Source organism: Sus scrofa, chromosome 12 (assembly GCF_000003025.6).
Source record: "Sus scrofa isolate TJ Tabasco breed Duroc chromosome 12, Sscrofa11.1, whole genome shotgun sequence".
NCBI lineage: Eukaryota > Metazoa > Chordata > Mammalia > Artiodactyla > Suidae > Sus > Sus scrofa.
In genome coordinates, this window is record NC_010454.4 from 51,998,873 (window position 1) to 52,020,959 (window position 22,087).

At 54.7% G+C, this 22,087-nt stretch overlaps 1 protein-coding gene and 1 long non-coding RNA gene across 29 annotated transcripts in view; one reads left to right on the top strand and one right to left on the bottom strand.

Annotated features, from left to right (window-relative positions):
* CHRNE lies at positions 632 to 17,720 on the top strand. Of its 5 annotated transcripts, none has more exons than XR_002337338.1 (12): positions 632 to 805; positions 12,702 to 12,850; positions 12,957 to 13,001; positions 13,110 to 13,219; positions 13,354 to 13,509; positions 13,760 to 13,860; positions 14,235 to 14,435; positions 14,514 to 14,628; positions 15,877 to 16,039; positions 16,134 to 16,326; positions 16,413 to 16,519; positions 16,648 to 17,720. It is a non-coding gene; the product is annotated as a cholinergic receptor nicotinic epsilon subunit (long non-coding RNA). The 5 variants fall into 5 exon arrangements; XR_002337337.1 differs by lacking the exon at positions 632 to 805 and adding an exon at positions 11,985 to 12,452; XR_002337339.1 differs by lacking the exon at positions 632 to 805 and adding an exon at positions 11,985 to 12,452 and having other exon boundaries at positions 15,925 to 16,039.
* Positions 17,425 to 22,087, bottom strand: part of MINK1 (misshapen like kinase 1) — a 50,391-nt gene continuing 45,728 nt past the window's right edge. For 5 of the 24 annotated variants that reach the window (XM_021067773.1, XM_021067784.1, XM_021067781.1 and 2 more), the window contains 14 exons: positions 21,988 to 22,076; positions 21,782 to 21,805; positions 21,511 to 21,674; positions 21,063 to 21,165; positions 20,839 to 20,976; positions 20,525 to 20,633; positions 20,043 to 20,210; positions 19,794 to 19,937; positions 19,525 to 19,659; positions 19,281 to 19,381; positions 19,044 to 19,193; positions 18,799 to 18,958; positions 18,583 to 18,722; positions 17,434 to 18,254 (listed from right to left, as the gene is read on the bottom strand). In XM_021067773.1, the coding sequence (XP_020923432.1) occupies positions 18,171 to 18,254; positions 18,583 to 18,722; positions 18,799 to 18,958; positions 19,044 to 19,193; positions 19,281 to 19,381; positions 19,525 to 19,659; positions 19,794 to 19,937; positions 20,043 to 20,210; positions 20,525 to 20,633; positions 20,839 to 20,976; positions 21,063 to 21,165; positions 21,511 to 21,674; positions 21,782 to 21,805; positions 21,988 to 22,076 (1,709 nt within the window). In that variant the 3' untranslated portion in view covers positions 17,434 to 18,170. Of the gene's footprint in view, positions 18,255 to 18,582; positions 18,723 to 18,798; positions 18,959 to 19,043; positions 19,194 to 19,280; positions 19,382 to 19,524; positions 19,660 to 19,793; positions 19,938 to 20,042; positions 20,211 to 20,524; positions 20,634 to 20,838; positions 20,977 to 21,062; positions 21,226 to 21,510; positions 21,675 to 21,781; positions 21,806 to 21,987; positions 22,077 to 22,087 lie in introns of all 24 variants that reach the window. The other 19 variants (XM_021067768.1, XM_021067785.1, XM_013981270.2 and 16 more) reach the window with 11 other exon arrangements.

The following is a 22,087-nucleotide window of genomic DNA, read 5'->3' on the forward strand; positions in this document are numbered from 1 at the left end:
CCCTCAGAGGCTGTGGAAGAAGGAAGATTTTAGATCCAGCCCATGAATCAGCCATGTGCAAGGAGAAGATCTGGCCCAAGGAGATTCTTTCTGGGCATCTGAAATGGAAAACGAGCAATAGAAAGGCATTTAGCAGAGGGCGCAGAGGCTTCCCGGGTGTGTGGGAAATGGACAAGCTGTGTGGACACTCTGGTACTTTGTGTCCTTTCTTGTAACAGGGGGGTGGGCATGAGGGACCTCAAAGGTAGAGGAAGGAGACCCCAAAATGATGGACATGAAGGGATTTCATGACGCGTGAAATGAACACGGGTGTCCATGATCCACCAAGCTGATTATCAACGAGCTTCATGCGTTGTTGTCAGCCTATTTGTGTGATTGTCATAGGAACAATCTTTGTATTCTATTAACAAGGTAATCACTAAAGGGAGTTGCTTATAAGCTGAAATGATACATCATGGCCCCCCTCTGGGAACCCTGGCTTCCAGGTGATGAGTATTAAGCTAAAGTGCATTTGTTCAGCTCCCTAGGAAACCTCCTGAGCAAGCCCACCTGCGCGGGGCTGCGGGAAGGAAGAAATCCCTTCCGGAGTCTGGCCGGAACCCGCACTTTAGTCCCGCCCCTTTTAATATAAAAGGAGCGGGTGCGCTGACCCCGGGAAGGTGGGTCTTTGGGTTACAGGTCTACCGTCTTCTTAGCCTGCTGGTTCTGAGTAAGGTCACGACTCCTTGTCCCAGCAACTCGTCACTTGACTGATTCAACTGCCATGCAGCAAATGCTGTGAGCTTGGACTCGGTAATGAATTTTGGTGAGAAACCAGTTTTTTTCTTCTTTTTTAGGGCCACTCCTGCGGCATATGGAAGTTCCCAGGGGGTCGAATCAGAGTTGCAGCTGCCAGCCTACACCACAGCCACTGGCACGCTGCATCCTTAACCCAATGAGCCAGGTGAGGGATGGAACCATATCCTCATGGACATGCGTCAGGTTCATAATCTGCTGATCCACACTGGGAATTCCAAGGCAATTTTTTGTTCATCTTTGGTTTGTTTTTTTTTGTTTTTTGGCCACGCCCAAGGCCTGTGGAAGTTCCCAGGCCTGGGATCGAACCTGCACCACAGCAGCGACCAGAACTGCTGCAATGACAATGCTGGATCTTTAACCCCCTGTGCTACAAGAGAATTTCCAACAAGGAGTCTTGTGGCCAGTTGGCCCCAGTTGGAGGACTCGGGGGTAAGCCCTAGCAGCTGCCAAGACCCCTTGTTCTGAGGCTCTGCCATTTAAAATTCCCTGAAGCAGCACTGGCTGCCCCCTTGCTTGGCAGTTGGAGTGAGGAATCAACGCCTGGGAGCGGGTAAGTTGCTCCAGTGTATACAGCTGGAAACTAGTTTTTCCCCATTTGGGGCTTGTTTTTCCTCCTCTGGAATTAGCCAATTTGTTTTGTATTTGAGTGGGCTGCCCTGTTGGATGGAGAAAAGAGTTGGTAGACGTTTACCTGATTTGAGAACTTGTTCGTTTGTTTCTTTAGATGCTAACACTTATGTGTGCTGTTTGTGTTTTGTTTATTTTGTATCTCTGTCCTTAGCAATGGGGAGTGGAGAGTTCCCGTCATGGCTCAGTGGTAATGAGCCTGGCTAGTATCCACGAGGATGCTGGTTAAATCCCTGACCTCACTCAGTGGTTAAGGATCCAGCATTGCCGTGAGCTATGGTATAGGCTGCAGATGCGGCTTGGTTCTGGTGTGGCTGTGGCTGTGCTGTGCCGTAGGCTGGCAGCTGTAGGTCCGATTCGACCTCTAGCCTGGGAACCTCCATATGCCAGGTGCAGCCCTAAAAAGGAAAAAAAGGTGTGTGGGGGGGAATGTTTCAACCATCCCTAAATTTAAGTCCTCTGAGACCCTTTTAACTTTATGGAAGTTCCTAGGCCAGGGATTGAATCCAAGCCCCAGCTGTGATCAGAGCCAGACCCCTTAACCCGCTGTGCCAGGCTGGGGATCAAATCTCCACAGTGACACTAGGCACTGCAGTCAGGTTCTTTTTTTTTTTTTGTCGTTTTAAGGCCGCACCCACGGCATATGGAGGTTCATATGGAGGTTCACAGGCCGGGGGTCCAATGGAGCTATAGCCACCGGCCTGCACCACAGCTCACAGCAACCCCAGATCCTTAATCCACTGAGCAAGGCCAGGGATCGAACCCACAACCTCATGGTTGCTAGTCGGATTCGTTAACCACTGAGCCACGACAGGAACTCCCCCCATTTTTTAATGTAGGAAAATAAAGTGCAGAATGGTGTAGTGACTTCCCGAGGTTACCCTACAAATGGCAGTTCTCAATGTGGGATCTAGCTCCTTTTTTTTTTCTTTTCTTTCTTTTTTTTTTTTGTCTTTTTATCTTGCAGTCAGGTTCTTAACCCACTGAATCACAGCAGGAACTCCTGAAATTCATTTTGGGTAAGTGGTCGGATTGTAGCCATGAACCCATGCGTGAGAAGATGATGGTATTTTATTGAAACAACATGTGGCCAGGATGCCGTTAGGATCTCCACAGGGGGTTCAGGCAGGGCTTGAGGTGGGATAATCTTAGGACCCAGGGCCTCATATATTGCACCCTTGCTGTGTTAATTGCATCATTTGCGGTCTCCTATAAAACCCCAAGACCAAGCTTGAGGGTTTATTTAGGGTTTTCTGCTTGGCCTTCGAGTTTTGTACTTAATTGTATGATTTTTTTTAAAATTATAGTTGATTTACAATGTTGTGACAATTTCTGCTATACAGCAAAGTGACCCATTCATATATTGTTTTTCTCATATCATCTCTCACCATGGTCTCTCCCCGAAGATTGGACACAGCTCCCTCGCTGGACAGTGGGACTGCATTGCTCATCCATTCTAAATGCTTTAGTTGGCATCTACCAACCCCAAACTCTCAGTCCATCCCACTCTCTTCCCCCCCACCCCACCCCACCCCCTTGGCAACCACAAGTCTGTTTCCCATGTCAGTGAATCTGTTTCTGTTCTGTAGGTAGGTTCATCTGTGCCATATTTCAGATCCCACGTATAAGCGATATCATATGTATTTGTCTTTCTCTTTCTGACGAACTTCATTTAATATGAGACGCTCTCGTTGCATCCGTGTTGCTGCAAATGGCATTCTTTCCTTTTTTATGGCTGAGTAGTGTTCCACTGTGTATAGGTACCACATCTTCTTAATCTGTTCATGTGTTGATGGACATTTAGGTTCTTCCATGTCTTGGCTACTGTGAATCGTACTGCTGTGAACATAGCAGTGCATGTATCTTCTTCAATTATAATTTTGTCCGGATATATGCCCGGGAGTGGGATGGCTGGATCATGTGGTAGTTCTATATTCAGTTTTCTGAGGAACCTCCATACTGTTTTCCATAGCAGTTGTACCAATTTACATTCCCACCAACAGTGTAGGAGGGTTCCCTTTGTTCCACACCTCCTCCAGCATTTGTTACTCATAGATTTATTTATTTATTTTGTTGCTTTTTAGGGCCGCACCCGCAGCATATGGAGATTCCCAGGCTAGGGGTTGAATTGGAGCTACAGCTGCCAGCCTACACCACAGCCACAACAACGCAGGATCCGAGCCACGTCTGTGACCTACACCACAGCTCATGGCAATGCTGGATACTTAACCCACTGAGCAAGGCCAGGGATTGAACCCGCATCCTCATGGTTCCCAGTCAGATTCATTGCTGCTGCGCCACAATGGGAACTCCTTTTTTTTGTTGTTGTTGTTACTCATAGATTTATTGATGATGATCATTCTGACTGCTGTGAGGTGGTACCTCATTTTATTTTTATTTGCATTTCTCTAATAATTAGTGATGTTGAGCATATGTTTATGTGTCTACTGGCCATCTGCATGTCTTCTTTGGAGAAATGTCAATTTAAGTCTTCTCATTTTTCAATTGAGTTGGGTTTTTTTTTGTTTTTGTATGAGTTGTTTGTATATTTTGGAGATTAAGTCCTTGTCAGTTGCATCATTTGCAACTATTTTCTCCCATTCTGTAAGTTGTATTTTCATTTTTTTTAATGGTTTCTTTTGCTGTTCAAAAGCTTGTAGGTTTGATTAGGTCCCATTTGTTTTTGTTTTTAATTTCTATTGCCTTGGGAGACTGACCTAAGAACATATGTGTACAGTTTTTTATCAACATGTTTGGCCTGTATTCTCTTCTAGGAGTTTTATGGTATCATGCTTAAGTCATTAAGCCATTTTGAGTTTATTTTTGTGCATGGTGTGAGGGTGTGTTCTAGTTCCATTGATTTACATGCAGCTGTCCAGTTATGCCAGCACCACTTTGCTGAAGAGAATGTCTTTTCCACATTTTATATTCTTGCCTCCTTTGCTGAAAATGAATTGACTGTTGGTGTCTGGGTTTATTTCTGGGCTATGCTGTTCCATTGATCCATATGTCAGTTTTTGTGCCAGTACCACACTGTCTTGATTATTGTAGCTTTGTAATACTGTCTGAAGTCTGGGAGAGTTAGGCCTCCTGCTCCCTCCCCACCCCGGGATTGCTTTGGAAATTCTGGGTCTTTGATAGTTCCATTATAAATTTTTGGATTATTCTATTTCCGTGAAAAATGTCATGGGTAATTTGTTAGGGATTGCATTAAATCTGTAGATTGTTTTGGGTAGTGGGGCCATTTTAACAATACTTATTCTTCCAATCCAGGAGCATGGACTGTCTTTCCATTTCTTTACTCCTCTTTAATTTCCTTGATTAATGTGTTACAGTTCTCAGTGTATTAGTCTTTGACCTCCTTCGTCAGGTTTATTCCTAGTATTGTATTTTGAGGGGGGTGGGATTTTAAAAGATGTATTTTTAATACTCCTTTTCTAATATTTCATTTTTAGTATGTAGAAACACAAGTGACTTCTGAATGTTAGCCTCGTAGCCTTCTACTTTGCTGAATTCATTTATCATTTTGCGTAGTTTTTGTGTGGAGTCTTTAAAGTTTTCTGTATATAGTATCATGTCATCTTCATGGAGTGACAACTTTACCTCTTCCAATCTGGATAGGTCTTATTTCTTTTTTTTTTTTTTTTAGTCTTTTTAGAGCCGCCCCTGCGACATATGGAGGTTCCCAAGCTAGGGGTCAAATCAGAGCTGTAGCCACCGGCCTACACCAGAGCCACAGCAATGCTGGATCTGAGCCGCGTCTATGACCTACACCACAGCTCACGGCAACGCTGGATCCTTAACCCACTGAGCAAGGCCAGGAACCGAACTCACAACCTCATGGTTCCTAGTCAGATTCGTTTCCACTGAGCCACGACAGGAACTCCACGTTTTATTTCTTGTGTCTAACTGCTGTGGCTAGGACTTCAATACAATGTTGAATAAAAGTCGTGTGAGTGGGCATCCTTGTCTTATTCCAGATTTTAGTGTGAAGGCTTACGAATTTTCTCCTTTGAGTATTATATCGGGTGTGGGTTTGTTATAAATGTCTTTTATTTTGATGAGATACATTCCTTCTATACCCAATTTGGTAAAAGCTTTTTTTTTTTTTTTTTAATCGTGAATGGGTGTTGGATTTTTGTCAAATGCTTTTTCTGTGTCTATTGAGATGGATGATCATGTGGTTTTTGGCTCCTAATGTGGTATAGGACGTTGATTTTGCATTATGTTGAACCATCCTTGTGAACTTGGGATGAATCCCATTGGTCAAGGTGAATGATATTTTTTTATGTGTTGTTGGATTTGGTTGGCTAAAATTTTGATGAGAATTTTTGCATCTATATCAAAGATACTGGCCTATAATACTGGCTTGCAGTATCTTTGGTTTTGGTATTGGGGTGATAGTGGCCTCCTAGATTGTCTTTGGGAAAGTTCTTCTTCAATCTTTTGGAAGAGTTTTAAAAAGGGTAGGTGTAAGTTCTTCTTTGTATGTTTGATAGAATTTGGCTGTGAATCCATCTGTTCGTGGACTTTTGTTGTAGGAAGTGTTTTTTTATATTACATATTCAATTTCATTTCTGGTGATCAGCCTGTTGAAATTATTTCTTGATTCAGTATAGCCGGGCTGTCTCTAGAAAGTTGCCCATTTCTTCTAGGTTGTCAAACTTGTTGGAGTTTAATTGTTCATAGTATTTTTAGTGTTCCTTTTTATTTCCTCAGTATCTGTTGAAATTTCTCCTTTTAAAAATTTTTAATTAAAGTATAGCTGATGGAGTTCCCATTGTGGCGCAGTGGTTAATGAATCCAACTAGGAACCATGAGGTTGCGGGTTCGATCCCTGGCCTTGCTCAGTGGGTTAAGGATCCGGTGTTGCTATGAGCTGTGGTGTAGGTTGAAGACTTGGCTTGGATCCTGCGTTGCTGTGGCTCTGGCGTAGGCCAGCAGCAACAGCTCCGATTTGACCCCTAGCCTGGGAACCTCCATATGCCACGGGAGCAGCCCAAGAAAATGGCAAAAAGACAAAAAATAATAATAATAATAAAAAAAATAAATATAGTTGATTTACAATGTTCCCTCAATTTCTGCTATATAGCAGGGTGACTCGGTCACACAAATATATACATACTTTTTTTTTTTTTTTTTTTTTTTTTTTTTTTTTTTTTTTTTTTTAGTACTAGCTTCCACGGTGAGATTTCTCCTTTTTTCATTCTTTTGTTTATTTGGGTTCTCTCCTCTTCTTGGTGAGTCTGGCAATTTTGCTTAATTTTTTTTTTGGTCCCTTTTCTCCATTTACAGCCAAATCAGATTTGTGATACTCAAAACTTTTACTGCTATCAAATGGAGGAACGGAAAGGGTGGTAGGGGGGAGACCCTCTCCTTGTCTGAAAGTAGGACATTCCTAGGAAGAAGAGAAAGATTTTGGGAACCTGGTTCCTAAAATCAACAAAAGCCCCATCCCAGAATTAGCCTGGTTCCTTGATGCCAAGGTAGAAAAGCATCCTTTTAATGATTAGAGACGACCAATTGCTATTGATGGTTGTATGGTGGCTTTTGAATGGCTCTAGAGCTGCTGTGTGAAGAAGTGGGGAAGAATGATGAAATCCTCTAGGTGCAAGCATTTGTGCTCTTCTATCAGGGTTGGAAAAAATCAGACGGTTGTCACCTCAGGATAAAAGAAAGCCAAGGGGAAAATCTGTCCAATAGGAAGAAAAGAGAGGGAACGAGGGTGAGGATGTGTTGCTCCAACCTCTGGCCAGGCTGGCTGTCCAGCTGCTCCGGCTGCTCTGCCCATCTGGCCATTCCTCGCACCATCTCCCCGTCCCTTCCAGCCCCAGTTCCCAATACTGGGGCTCAGGATGTGGTCAGACTGGCTCCCCCTCCTTACAGGGACCAACTCAAAAACCTGTGTTGGTTTCTGGGACTCAGGACCTGGTCTGGTGTCACCATCTAAGATCATCCAACAGGTCCCAGTTTGGACCAGGAGCCACTCCCTGGGGCAGGGCCATTTCCCTTATGCTTTTGTCCCATCATCCCATATGGGGGCTTCAATGCAAATGGCCAGCCACCTGGGTTTCTATGGATGCAGAGTCCTTTCTCTGCATCAGACTTGTGTGATTGGCAACCCTCCTTCCAGAGAGGATCCTCTAGAAGAAAAGCGAATGGTCGTTGATAAGGACAGGAAGAGGCTTTCTAGCCCCACTTAGCAGACCCACCATGGTACACCTGAGGCTCCCTTGGCAGTACCCGCAGCTGAGCCAAGTTGGGACCGCAGTGAGGAAGGAAGCCCCTTATTGGAGCACTACCCTGAGGGCGTCTTCTTTGTTGTTGTTGTTGTTGTTGTTGTTTGTCTTTTTGCCATTTCTTGTGCCACTGCCGCAGTGCATGGAGGTTCCCAGGCTAGGGGTCTGATTGGAGCTGTTAGCTGCTGGTCTACACCACAGCCACAGCAATGCCAGATCTGAGCTGCCTCTTCGACCTACACCACAGCTCACCACAGCACACAGCAACGCTGGATCCTTCACCCACTGATTGAGGCCAAGGATGGAACCCACAACCTCATGGTTCCTAGTCAGATTCGTTAACCGCTGAGCCACGATGGGAACTCCCCCTGAGGGCTTCTTGGCAGGGCTTTGAGAAGGGGAAGCAAAGCAAGAGTTGAACAAAATTCAAGAAATTCAAAAACCAAATGAAGATTTATCAGGCCTACAGATCTTATGCTGATGCAGATCCCAAGGCCCCTGGAAATGCTAGAGTGGTAAACTTGACCTTCATTGGGCACAGGGCCCCCAGACATAAGAGAATAACGAGTTAGATGAGGCATCGGGAAGGAATGCTTCTCAATCGGTAGATGCTGCTTTGCAAGGGGTCAGTAACAGGGAACAATGACAGAAGAAGGAAGATGCCAAACGGAATGCCATCTTTCTGGCAGTGACATTGGATTCTCAGAATGGGAGTGACCCAAAGAGAGCTAAGCCACCAATGGGGAAGGAATAGTGTGTTACCGTCCTGAGGAAGGGCATTGAGAAGCACATTGCCCTTGGCTAAATAGGAAGGAAAACAGTAAAAGACGGGCGCCTCTCAGATGGTAGGAAGAGGAACAGTGATGGTAAAATGAAGAGACCTGCAGGCTCCCGCGGACTTGAGGCGCCCAATTCCAGTTGCCCCAAATGAGCCCCAGGTAACAACTTGACAGTGGGGAGTGAGCCGATGGACTTTCTGATGCAGGTGCAACATACGTGTTCAACCCCAAGGTGGCAGAGAAAACATCTCAGTCCGTTCCGGTCCCGGGGGTCTTTGCAGGAGAACAAAATCCTTCATTCTTAGAGCTTCTAGGATGCCAGCTAGGGGACCTCACCCTGAAAGAGTTTCTTGGATATGCCAGTGTCCAGCTGTTCTTTGGGGGAGATCTTCGTAGAAAAAGGACAGGGCCAAAAAGTGGGCTTTTACATCTGCCCAGATTCGGACTCCTCACAGGGGACCCTGCCCCTCTGAGGACAGGAAGGTAGACCTGACTCAAAAGCCTCGAGCTGCAGGAAGTGTCAGATGACCTGCTAGTGTCTGTGAGCACTTGTTCGGGAGGAGTGGAAGCATATCCCACCTGGGTAGAAAAAGCCTCCAAAGTGGTTCAAGCCCTCCTTAAGGGCTTTATCAACTCACTTGGTTTTAAAGCATTGAGCATTCATGGGGTGTTTTTGTTTTTGCCACGCCCCTGGCATGTGGAATTTCCTGGGCCAGGGGTCAAACCCGGGCCACAGCAGTGACCCGAGCCACAGCAGTGACAGCACCAGATCTTTAACCTGCTGAGCCACCAGGGAACTTCAGGTTGCTCTTTGCTGGAGAAGGGCCAACCTATTTGTTTAATATTGTCCAACCAGCACAGGAATTCGGTGTAATTATGGGACAGTCAAAAGGTTAATTAAAAGGTAAGTATTGGGGGAGTTCCCATTGTGGCTCAGTGGTTAACGAATCTGACTAAGAACCATGAGGTTGTGGGTTCAATCCCTGGCCTTGCTCAGTGGGTTAAGGATCTGGCATTGCCATGAGCTGTGGTGTAGGCTGCAGACGCGGCTCGGATCCAGTGTTGCTGTGGCTCTGGCGTAGGCCGGGGGCTGCAGCTTCGATTGGACCCCTAGCCTGGGAACCTCCATATGCCATGGGTGCGGCCCTAGAAAAGACGAAAAGACAAAAAAAAAAAAAAAAAAGGTAAGCATTGGGAACGGGAATTGAAAACCCAAGTTCAATTACAAATTAATGACAAAATGCTAAGAAGTTTCATCAGGTTCAAATAGTTGTTGATAAAAAAGGAAAGGCGTTCCCGTGGTGGTGCAGCAGGTTAAGGATCCGACATTGTCTCTGCAACAACTTGAGTTGCTGCAGAGGCGTGGGCTCAATCCCTGGCCCAGTGCAGTGGGTTAAGGATCTGCCATCACCATAGCTGTGGCATAGGTTCGATCCCTGGCCCAGCAACTTCCATATGCCATGGGTGTAGCCAGAAAAAAAAAAAAAGCAGAGGGAGTTTGCCTTGTGGGTCAGTGGTTAATGAAACCGACTAGGATCTATGGGGATGCAGGTTCTATCCCTGGCCTTGTTCAGTGGGTTAAGGAGTTAAGGATCCGGCGTTGCCATGAGCTGTGGTGTAGGTTGCAGACACGGCTCAGATCCCAGGTTGCTGTGGCTGTGGTATAGGCCGGCAGCTGTAGCTCTGATTAGACCTCTAGCCTGGGAACCTCCATATGCCTTGGGTGTGGCCCCCCCAAAAATAAAATGCGAAGTGTACAACTGAGGAATATTCCCCATCCAAGGCCGATTGATTCCATTCCATAATCATCTCTTCATCACCTCCATTGGGCAGGGCCTATCCAAAGCATCTTCACCCCCTTTTCCACAGGGGTGTGGAATGGATCATTGTCATTGTAATAGGGAAGAACTGTGGTATTCTGTGACAAGTTAACCACTAAGGGAATGTTACCTGTAAGCTTAAATTACACATAATGGCCCATCTCTGGGAACCCTGCCTCCCAGGTAATGAGCATGAAGCGAAAATATCTTTGTTTAGCTCCCAGGAAACCTCTAGCCCAGGCCTACCTGTGAACGGCTGCAGGAGGAAGAAATTAACACATCCTCTCCGGAGTCTGGCTGGAACCAGGACCTTAATCTCTGGCCCTTTTAGTGTAAAAGCAGCCTGAGGAGTTCCCGTTATGGCGCAGTAGAAATGAATCCGACTAGGAATCATGAGGTTGCGGGTTCGATCCCTGGCCCCACTCAGTGGGTTGAGGATCCAGCGTTGCTGTGAGCTGTGGTGTAGGTCGGAGACATGGCTGTAGCTCCGATTGGACCCCTAGCCTGGGAACTTCCGTATGCCACAGGTGTGGGTCCCCCTGCCAAAAAGGGGGGGGGCAGCCTGAATTCTAACTCAGGGAAGATGGATCTTTGGAACACTAGTTCAACCATCTCCTCGGTCTTCTGGCTTTATGAATAAAGTCACTATTCCTTGCGTCAGTTTATGGGTCTGCCTCGTGTTGGCTGTATGAGCTTGGATTCAGTGACATGACCTTGAGCCTGACCTAGAGTCCTCTTTTTCATTCATTTAGAAACAATGCTAACTGCTTTGCAGGACTGGGATGAGGAAGCCACGTGGAAGGCACAGAAAGTGCTTCTTAGCCCATGAGAAAACATATGTAGCTGCCTTTTTTTGGTTTATTTTTGTCTTTTTAGGGCCTGAGGCACATGGAGGTTCCCAGGCTAGGGGTCAAATCAGAGCTGTTGCTGCCAGCTTACACCAGAGCCACAGCCACAACAATGCCAGATCCGAGCTGCGTCTGCAGCCTACACAATAGCTCAGGGCAACACCAGATCCTTAAGCCGCTGAGTGTGGCCAGGGATTAAACCTGAAACCTCACGGATCCTAGTCGGTTTTGTTAACCACGGACCCACAAAGGAAACTCCAAAAGCTTTTGTGCTTAATTAGATCCCATTTGGTTATTGCTTTTATTTCCATTACTCTAAGAGGTGAATCCAAAAGATATTGCTGCAATTTATGTCAGAGTGTTCTGTTTTCCTCTATGGGTTGCTTCTTAAACTCCTGGCACCCTATCTCTGCCGTATTCCTAAAGTGTGATTCTTTGGAGAAGGAAACTAGGAAATTGAATTTTAAATAAGCCTCCCCAGTGATTTATTAGGGTGGTCCAAGGAGGCTTAGGAAAGATTGAAAAGATCAATTAAGGTTTGTTTTGGGGCCCAGAAGACAGTACTTACAAATGTGGCCACAAGGTGGCAGCAGAGAGATGGAGAACCTGGTGTCTCTGGCAGGTGCCCACCCAAAGGGGCTGCGGGTGGGCAGAAACAGTGATGGGTTGTGGGAAGAGGTGGATCCTGTATTGCCATATGGTCTCCTTGCCAGGTAGGGTCTGTTACTGTAGACTAATCCCCTGTGACCGCCTATCTCATTACCAGGTCTTTATGCACACAGCTTTTGCCAAACTCTTGCCGACAGAAACTGCATTAGTGTGACCTTGGCCAGACTGTGGGTGGTGGTGATGTGTGTTCCACTTGGGTGAGTATTGAGGCAAGGGATGTCACCTGCACAGGGCAGCTTACTCAAAGGACACCGGTGCATTGTCGAAAGCAGGGTCCCCCATCCCCCACTGCCAGTCTTGTGGTTCCAGGTGTTCTTAAAAGACCTGTCCACCTGCATTGGGTCTGCTCCAGTCGTGAGAGGGTTGGGTCTGTGGCTGGGGAGCTGGCGGAAGACCAGGCAAGAGCTGCTGGGATGAGGGTGGGGGCAGGGAACTCAGGATGGGGCAGCTGCCTCTGGAAGCAGCCAAGACATCCCTGGCTGCCGCAGGGGTGGTAGGAGGATTAGGTGACAGTCCCCTAACCGAGCCCGGAACTAACACCCTCCTCCCCCTCACTCGAGCACCCTGGCTTGTCCCCCGCCAAGCCTGCCAAAGCTCAGAATAACCCTGGGGGACCAGACAGCAGGATGGCAGGGGCTCTGCTCAGCGCCCTGTTCCTCTTGCAGCTCCTCGGTATGGACCAGGGTCAGGGAAGTGGTCGGACACACACAGGATACTGACACAACAGGACAGGACAAAGACAGAGCGAGGTGGAGACAGAGACGTGATATTTGGTCCCCAGGCCAAATATCACTGGTTTAGGAGACAGATGGAAAAATAGCCTCAGACAGACACACAGAGAAGCAGGGCCCTGCAGACTCAGAGGCTGGGGAGCGGCTCCTTAGTCTCTTGTCTCCAATGACCCCCCCACCTTGGCCTCAGCCCCAGGCAGAGGTTCCGGGAAGAATGAGGAGCTGCGTCTTTACCACCATCTCTTCGACAACTATGACCCAGGACGCCGGCCTGTGCGGGAGCCCAAGGACACTGTCACCGTCTCCCTCAAAGTCACCCTGACCAACCTCATCTCACTGGTAAGGGACCCCCACCTCCACCCCCAAATGCCACCTCTGAGCCTCAAATGCCACTCCGGCCCCAGTGGCTGAGCTCGCGTCAATCATCCCCGTTTTCCATCCGCAGAACGAGAAAGAGGAGACCCTGACCACCAGCGTCTGGATTGGAATCGTGAGTCGAGTGGGGGGAACCGTGTGAGGGCTCGTCCAGGGGACCCCTTTCTCTCCCCAACTTGTCACTGGCAACAGGGCACATGTCCTTCCGTCCCCTACCCCCTAGGACTGGTCTGATTACCGGCTCAACTACAGCAAGGCCGACTTTGGGGGCATAGAAACGCTGCGGGTCCCTTCAGAACTCGTGTGGCTGCCAGAGATTGTGCTGGAAAACAAGTGAGGACCGGGCCAGACTGGAGGGAAGCCGAGGTCTGGGGGGTGGGGCTGGACCCGGTTGGGGCAGGTGTGCTGCTCTAAGAGAGAGGGGGCCACGGACCTGCCGCAAACCCTGGGTTTCCGGGAACCCACAGCATCGACGGCCAGTTCGGCGTGGCCTATGAAGCCAACGTGCTGGTCTCCGAGGGCGGCTACGTGAGCTGGTTGCCGCCGGCCATCTACCGCAGCACCTGTGCCGTGGAGGTCACCTACTTCCCCTTCGACTGGCAGAACTGCTCGCTGGTTTTCCGGTGGGAAGAGGGGCTGCAGTGGGATTACGTGGGCAGGGGTGGGGCCAGGTGGGGGTGGGGGACAGCTGATGGGGTGGGGCTTCGTGCTGGAGGCGGAGCCAGACATTCCAGTGGGTTAGAAGTAGGGGTGGGAAGACGGGGCGTGGAGCGGGGCGTGGAGCGGGGCCAGATGCCAGCTTCCAGGGAGGGGCCGGAGGCTGGGGCCCGAGTCCGAGCCTCTGGGGTGGGGGTCCTGGCCCTGGCTCCGCAGCTCCCAGACGTACAGTGCCGAAGAGGTGGAGTTCGTCTTTGCTGTTGACGACCTGGGCGAGACCATCAGCAAGCTTGAAATCGACACCGAGGCCTATACTGGTGAGGACCTCTCCTGCTCTGAAAAACCCACTTCGGGACGGGGCAGAAGTGGGGTTGCCCCAGGCCCTCGGTGCCGGGGTTGACTTTGGCAGTCACGCTTGAAGGTGACCCTCTCCTGAAATCATTCTTGATTGATTGTCGCTTGTGGTGGTTCCGTGCCTTGCCCGAAAATACCCTTTTCTGCCCGAATTGCTTCAGGCCGATAGCCCACGGCCCAAGTTGTCCAGGCCACCTGCCCCACCCACCGGGGTCCAGAAGGTTCGCATCCCCTCCTCGCTCAGAGTTACAGGCACCGGAGGTCAGGTGTTGGGCCGCAGAGCAGAGCAGGGGGCACCACCCTTGAGAGCCGGCTGACCATGCCTCCTGTCCTGCAGAGAACGGCGAGTGGGCCATCGACTTCTGCCCTGGGGTGATCCGCCGCCACGATGGTTCCTCCCCTGATGACCCGGGGGACAGCGACGTCACCTACACGCTCATCATTCGCCGGAAGCCCCTCTTCTACGTCATTAACATCATCGTGCCCTGCGTGCTCATCTCGGGCCTGGTGCTGCTCGCATACTTCCTGCCGGCGCAGGGTAAGGAGTCGCTCAGACCCCATAGCTGGACTCGCTCCCGGGGGGTGGGGCCTGCTCCGACCGGGTCCCTCCCTCCAGCCGGTGGCCAGAAATGTACCGTCTCCATCAACGTCCTGCTCGCCCAGACCGTCTTCTTGTTCCTAATTGCCCAGAAAATCCCGGAGACATCTCTGAGCGTGCCGCTGCTGGGCAGGTGAGGGCAGAGTGGGTCCCCCGGCCGTGCCCATGGGGGGCATGGCCTTCGTGAAGGGTGGAGCCAGATTGCACGGGGCGGGGCCAAGGGGCTCCCTTTGGAGAGGCCGGGGCTAAAACCTACTGACCCAGGAGAAGTCTTAGCTGTCGCGTCCCCACCTGGGCTTTATTTGGAGGAGGAGGAGCGGGGCTGGGACGGTGGTGGATTCTCCGGTCCCAATGCTACTGGACGCCACCTTGAGGTCTCTTGAGTGTCTCTGTTGGGGGCGGGCCAACTTAGTACCTACCCAGCCCCGCCTTCTCTGGCCCCCAACTCTCCCCTCTTCCGGAACTCCCCGGTTCCCCGGGGGTCGCGAGGTCCAGGGTGTGTCGCCACTGCTGCAGGAATGAGGTGGACCCCTGCAGACCTCGTCCACACAGGCAGAGCCACGCCCCCTGGAGCAGAAGCCGAACACTGGCGCCAGCTGCAGACCCGGCTTGCAAAGCCGCCTGCCCGGCGGCCTGGGCTACCCGGGCCAGGGCTCCACCGGGATCCCCGTCGTCTGGGGCTCGTCCCGGGCTGCCGTCCGCGTCCAGTCGCCGTATCTCCTGCTGCACCCACAGGGCTGAGATCTGCAGCGGGGCAGAGGAGTTGGTGGGGTCACAGAGGTCCCTGCTCCCACTGCTTGGTCCCCCTTCCCTGCCCCTTTTCAGCCCCCCAGCGCTCCACCTCTAACAAGGTGGCCCCGAAGTTCATGACGCTGCCCGCGGCTTCTCTTAGCACCAGCCCCAGGGTGGGCTTCGGGGCGGGCGGCTTCTCCAGCTCTCGCGGCTCTAGGGCCTTCAGCTCTGCGAACCTCTGCTCCAGATACTCACGGGCTGCAGCCGCAGCAACTTCCAGGGAAGAGAGGAGTGGGGGCTGGAGGGCCACCTGGAAAGGCACAGGGGCAGTGGAGTCATCGGCTCATAGGACAGAGGTTACAGAGGGGACGCTGGAGTCCTTTCCAGGGGGTCTCTCAGTGCCACCCCTGGGGCAGGTCTGTTGGCATAGCCTCACCTCCGTGGAGCTGTGGAAGTGGTACACCCACAGCAGGGTTTCCAGAGAGCTAGGGGTCCCCCTCATGACTGCCGCTGGCCGCACAAGGGGGAGAAGGGCCGGGGGACGCTTCTGGCCGGGCGGAGGAGGAGCATCTAGGGGGCGGGGCTCCCCCCTTTGCCGAGGGGTGCGTTTATGAGGTCAGAGGACTGGAGGCCCCCCTTTGTGGCTCAGGGGAAGTGAGTGGGGAGGCTGCGACGTCACGAACTCCGGGCCCCTCAGGTACCTCATTTTCGTCATGGTGGTTGCCACGCTCATTGTCATGAATTGTGTCATCGTGCTCAACGTGTCTTTACGGACGCCCACCACTCACACTGTGTCCCCGCGGCTGCGCCACGTAAGCACCCGGTAGATGGTTGCGGGTGGGGGGCGGGGCTTTGAGCGAACCCGGCCCCCCACCCAGCTCCGCGCCGGCCTCCCGCCCCCGCCAGGTCTTGCTGGAGCTGCTGCCCCCTCTCCTGGGCTTCGGGGAGCCTCCGTCTCCTGAAGCTCCCAGGGCTGCCTCGCCCCCAAGGCGGGCGTCATCTCTGGGCCTCCTACTCCGCGCTGAGGAGCTGATACTGAAAAAGCCGCGGAGCGAGCTCGTGTTTGAGGGGCAGAGGCACCGGCACGGGACCTGGACCGGTGAGCAGGGTGGTCCTGGCGGGCCAACGGGGTGCCTGCCGCGGGGGAGGCTCCCGATCACCCATCCCTGGTGTCGCCCCCACCAGCTGCCCTCTGCCAGAGCCTGGGCGCCGCCGCCCCTGAGATCCGCTGCTGTGTGGATGCCGTGAACTTCGTGGCTGAGAGCACGCGAGAGCAGGAGGCCACGGGCGAGGTGGGTCAGGAGCCAGAGGGGCGGGGTGGAGCCGTGCGGGCCTCCGCTATTGCTGTCCCTCTGTCCCTGGTGGGCGGGGCAGGCTCCTGCACCTTTAGGGACTCAGCTTGTGCCCGCCCCTTCCCCAGGAGGTGTCAGACTGGGTGCGCATGGGGAAGGCCCTGGACAACATCTGCTTCTGGGCGGCTCTGGTGCTCTTCCTCGTCGGTTCCAGCCTCATCTTCCTCGGGGCCTACTTCAACCAAGTGCCCAAACTGCCCTACCCGCCGTGTATGTAGCCCTGAGGCCCCGCGGTAGGCACTGACAGACGTTCCCACTCATCTCCAGGAGGAAAGATTTTGAAAAACGAGCTGCTCCCACTGCTGATGCTAAATCTGTACTCTGTGAGCTTCGGGAGAGGAGTCTTGTGTGCACGTGTATGTAGGTCTGGCCATCGGCAGGGATCAGGAGGAGCCGGCAGAGGGTTCAGGCAACCTCTTGCATGTGAATCTTGCAAAAAGTAAGAACTGCCCTCACTTCGGTCTTGCGGACCTCCCAGTTTTCCTTGGGCCCCAGCCCCATGTGATCCTCTAGCCCTGTGAGTATCTACGAGAGCTTTATTTGTTGCCAAACAGAAGAGACCCTTTGTAGGATTTGCACCCGGAAAGCTTGGAGCCGGGAAGGCGAGGGAAGCTGGAGTGGGCGGGGATCAAAGGGCCTCAGTGCAGAGACACCCCCCCCACCCCCCGTTTAAGGCTGAGGATGCCCCGCCCTCCCTCGGTCAACTCCTCCTTTTCTTGGCTGGCCCCGCCCATCCAGCCCGCTCACCGCAGATCCCCCCAGCTGCCCCCTTGATCCCCACTCTGCTGGCTGGCCTGGGCCCCGGGAGGTGGGGGTGGTGAGAGAAAATAAAACGGGGCCTGAAGTTGGTGGGAGCTGGTTGAATTGTCTTTATTAACAAACAGGTATCCAAGGCCACTACATTGAGGAGAGAAGGGACCGGGAGGGGGCGGGGCTACTTGCCGCTCACACTATATACAGATGCAAGCACGGGCCGGGCCGTGTGGAGGGTGAGAGCGCCCCGCTCCCTCTCTCCACCGGGGAAGGGGCAGAGGCCAGAAGAGATGGGGGTCGGAAAGGGGTCAATGTTTTGGCTGTCGGGGTCCTCCCTCCATTCCCTGGGGTTTGAGGGGAGGGGAATCATTAAAGTGCTTTCAGAAAATGAGGAAATGGTCCCTGCCCCTGGAGTGGCTGGTGACCCCCCTAAAACCTAGGGCCCAGTGACCCCCCCCAGGGTCTGGTACATTCAAGGGGGGAGCCGGCTCCCCTGACGTGCAAATAAAGGGGCCCAGGGCCCTGCCGAGTCAGCAGCAGTGGGGTACGGGCTCCAAGCCCCAAACGCTCTCCTCCCAAGTGGAGAAAGGGGGGTGGGCTAGGCTGTGCCTCTCCCCAGAAGTTGGGACAGGCACAGTTTTGGGGAGAGAACATGTTGGGGAAGAGGATGGTCACGTGATCACAAAAGCATCAGGGGTCAGAGGTCACGTTCCCAGCAGGCTCCAGTGAATCAAACCAGTAAAAGCAAAAGCCCAGGGAGGGAAGAGAAGGGCGGCCTGGGAAGTCTGGCTGGTGGGGGAGAGCTGGTCCCCGAGGGACAGCCCAGCCCAGGGCCCCGTCACCAGTTCATGATGCAGTTACGGTTCAGCGTCATGAAGTAAACTTGGCTGCTGCCCCCGGAGCGGACGGAGGCAAAAAACACCTGGAAGGGACAGGAGACGTCGTCACCGAGAGACGCGGGGTACGTGGAGGGGGGAGCGGGTCTCGGTTAACCGGGAGGAGGGGAGAGAGAGAAGCTGCAGAGGTGCCTCTCCGGGGTGCCCGCCCCCACCCCTCCGGAAGGCAGGGCTGCTTGGGAAAGGGGGCGGCAGGCGGGCCTCTGCTGCGGGAGTCGGGCGGCGGCGCTCTCCCGACTGAAGGCGAGGGGAGGGCAGGCTGACCGCACACGGTGCTCCCCGGAAGCCCGCGTGCAGGCAGACCCATGAGGACCCCTGGCCTAACTCCGCCCCGGGCAGGGCCCCGGTGCCCACCTTGTCGTTCCGCTCGCACAGGAACTTGAGCCTCTGGGCTCGCTTGTGCATGAAGACGCCGTCCAGGTGGCCCGTCTCCACCGAGCGGATCTCAATGGCTTTCTCACCCCAGCCCATGATCTGGTTGGAGCAGATGTAGGCTGGCGGGGAAGGGAGCGGAGGGGCAGTGAGGGGCTGCAGCCCAGCTCGGGGACGGGCGGGGGGCACGTCACTCACCCACAGAGGTGGGCATCTCTCCCCACTGCAGCACCACGTCCTTGATGATGCGCCCGTACGTGTTGACGTAGACGCCCTCGTCCTCGTAGCACAGCAGCATCTCCATGCCGTCCGTGTTGGGGAGGAAGATGATGGCGTGGGGCGTGATCTGGCTCTGGATCTGGAGAGGAGACGGGGGGCTGCAGGTCCCGCGCCTGGGGCCCAGACGGGCGGCCCCCCTCTGCCCGCAGCCCCGCCACGCTTACGTGCACGGGGATGTAGATGTCGTAGCTGTTCCCCGAGTCGACGTCCACCGCGTGGAAGCCGGCGCTGGAGCCGTAGATGACCTTGAGCCGCTGCCCCTCCTCCACCGTCAGGTCCACCAGCAGAGGGCGGTGCGGGAGGTCCGCAAAGGACTGCGGAGGCGGCGAGGAGGGCTCAGGGCGCCGGCAGGAGCCGAGCCGGGCTTTGAACGGGGCTGGGGCGGGCGGAGGCGGGGTTACCTTGAAAGCCATGAATTTGTGGTACGGTTTGGGGGCCCAGGCATACACCTCCACCGAGTTCTTCAGGGCGATGACCAGGAACTTGATGCGTTCGTACTTCACTGAGGGCGGGAGAGAGCGAGGATGAGGGATGCCCCCCACCCCGGCGGTCTGCCCCCGGCCCCCGCCCCGGCCCCCGCCCGCCCGCCCGCCCGCCTCTCTCGTGAACAAACGCGCCCCGGCCACCGCCTCGCGACCTCCTCACCAACGCGGTAGTGGCCGCAGCCCTCCATGTCCCCGACGGTGGTCCAGCCCTGCTTCTTCTCCACTTCCGGGTCGTTGTGCAGGATCTTGTTCCGGAGCCAGGACAGGTAGTACACCCGCAGTTTGTTCCTTTTCCCTGCGGGGTGGACACACACACACACACACACACACTCCCTCATCACCGGCCTCCGCGGGTGAGCCCCGAGGGGAGCGGAAAGGGGGGCCCCGCCTTCGGCTCGGGCCGAGGCTGCCGTCCCGCCGCGCACACACCTGAGATGGTGATGAGCAGGTTGAGTCCCTCCAGCACGTCCATCTGCTGGAAGCGGCGGCGCCCGATGAGCCCGTACACCTTGCCCTGCCCGCTGCGGTCCAGCAGCATCAGCCCGTTCTCCGTGCCCACCAGCAGGTTGACCCCTGCAACAGGAGCCCTTGGGCAGATGAGAGGCAGAGCCGGGCCCTCGCCTGAGCTCGAGAGCGGGGCGCAGCAGGCCCCTTGTGTGCCTCCCCGCCCGGGCTCACCCCAAAGGGCCGCACAGAGGATCTCGGAGTTGAACCGCTTCTTGTACTTCCGGATCTCGGGGGTCTCGCTGTGGGCCCGGGTGGTGGTGGGGTTCACGTTGACCACAGAGCCTTTCCTCACGTCCAACTGGAGCTGGTCGAGCCGGCCGCCCTCTCCACCCAGCAGGGCTGCCAGGGGGAGGAGCAGGAGCGGGCAGTGGGCTGCAGGCCTCTCTCCCCGCCTCCCCCGCCCACCCTGGGCTGGGATCCTGAGTCCTTGGAGACAGCAGGGAAGGCTCGAGAGCGGCGGTGCCAGGGGAGCTGAACTAGAGCCAGAAGGCCTGGCAGAGGCCTTGATCTGAGCATTTTACCTCTTGGATCAAGGGGGCCCCGGAAGCCTTTGCTGCCTGGGTGCCAGGGCAGGGGCTCAGGCCACAGGGGCGGCCGTGACGCTGCGTCCCCAGAGGCCCAGCCATGCCCCGCTCCAGACCTCCTGTCCTCACCTGTGATGGGGATGGTATCCCCACTGCCTCCGGACTGGTAGATCCCCAGGTCCACAAACATGGTAAACGAGCTCTGGCCCGGGGCCTTCACCAGCCCACGAGACTGGTACTATGGGGGCGGGGGGGAGGGGAGTGGTGAGGCAAATGTGCCAGGCCCCAGCTCACGTCCCTCCTATAGTGCCCTGGGCACTCAGCTCCCGGGGCCTCCACCCTGCCGACCACAGTGCCCAGCACCCGGGGTCTCCCCCAGGGTCTCCCGCCCACGGCAGGCCAGTGACCTGTCCTCGCCCGCGGAGCTGCCTTCACCCACTCACGTCACTGCCGCCATCCTTCAAGGGGGGGCTTTGGCCTTTGCTGCTCTCAGTGGGCGAGTGGCTGGGCTGGACCACGTCTGGCAGGTTCGTGTAGCCGTTGCTGTCGGCGTGTAGCAGGCTTCGCTCCTCTTCCGGGGTCTAGAGGAACACAGGGCAAGCGGCCAGTGCTGGGGCCAGGGAGGCGCAGGGCAGGCGGGGGGAGAAGGGGCGGGGGGCCCACTCACACGCTGGACCACCATGGTGCCGCCCCCGTAGGGAGTCTGGGTCCCGGCCACCTCCTCCACGTCGTGGACCACCATGGTGCTGACGCTGTCGGTGTCGCCGTCGCTGGGGTGGGAGAGCGCGAGGTCAGGGGCCCTCCCGGCCCTGCCTGCCACCTGAGTGCCCCTGGGAGCAGACAAGAGCCTGCGGGGTCTATTCAGAACATGACGCCCTCAGTCGTCACGGGCAGGGCCCTCAGGGAGGGCTGGCCGTGCAGGGGCACCTGATGAGATCAACTGGCCGAACAGTGAGACACAGATGGAGACACCAGCCCCAGCCCTGTACCCCCTTCTCCAGGGAAGGGGAGAAAACGTGACCGCAGGGACAGCCGGGTGCCTCACATTCCCCTAGACCACCCCTGCTCCGGGGTCTCCCTTGCAAGTGCCCCCGCACCCCGAGACGCCCCCATACCGGGCCCCGGGGGTGTCTCTGCTCCCCTGGGAAGGCTCGCCGTTGCTCTCCTCCTCATCGTCCTCGCTGCTCTCCACCTCCTCGCTGGACGAGGAGTAGTCCATGGCCTTCTTGGGAGGCCGGGGGGCCTCGTCCAGAGTCCGCTCTTTGAGCAGCACGAAGTCCTGTGGGGAGAAGCGGCGTGAGGGGAGGTGGCAGTGGGACCCCCGGATGCGGGGGGGCCAGTGGAACGGAGGGGCCCCCACGAGCAAGCAGGCCCCTTCTCACTAACCTCACCAATGGCGCGCTTATAGCTCTGGGAGGGGCCGCGGGGGGAGAAGGGCAGCCAGGAGGAGGCAGGAGAAAGGAAGACAGGTTAGTAACCGAGACAGACCGCCGTCCTGTTGGCCCCCAGGCCCCATGGCACAGGTTAAGGCAGGCCCCGCCCGGGCACCCAGCGCCCTGGGCTGAGAGGCGCATCTGGCCCCCATGACTTACTGCGGGCCTGCCGGGCCGCGAGCGGTGGTCATCAGGCTTGGCTTTGTTGCCAGGGGAGAGCACGGGCGAGCTGTCCAGTTTGGAGGAGGCTAAGACGTGC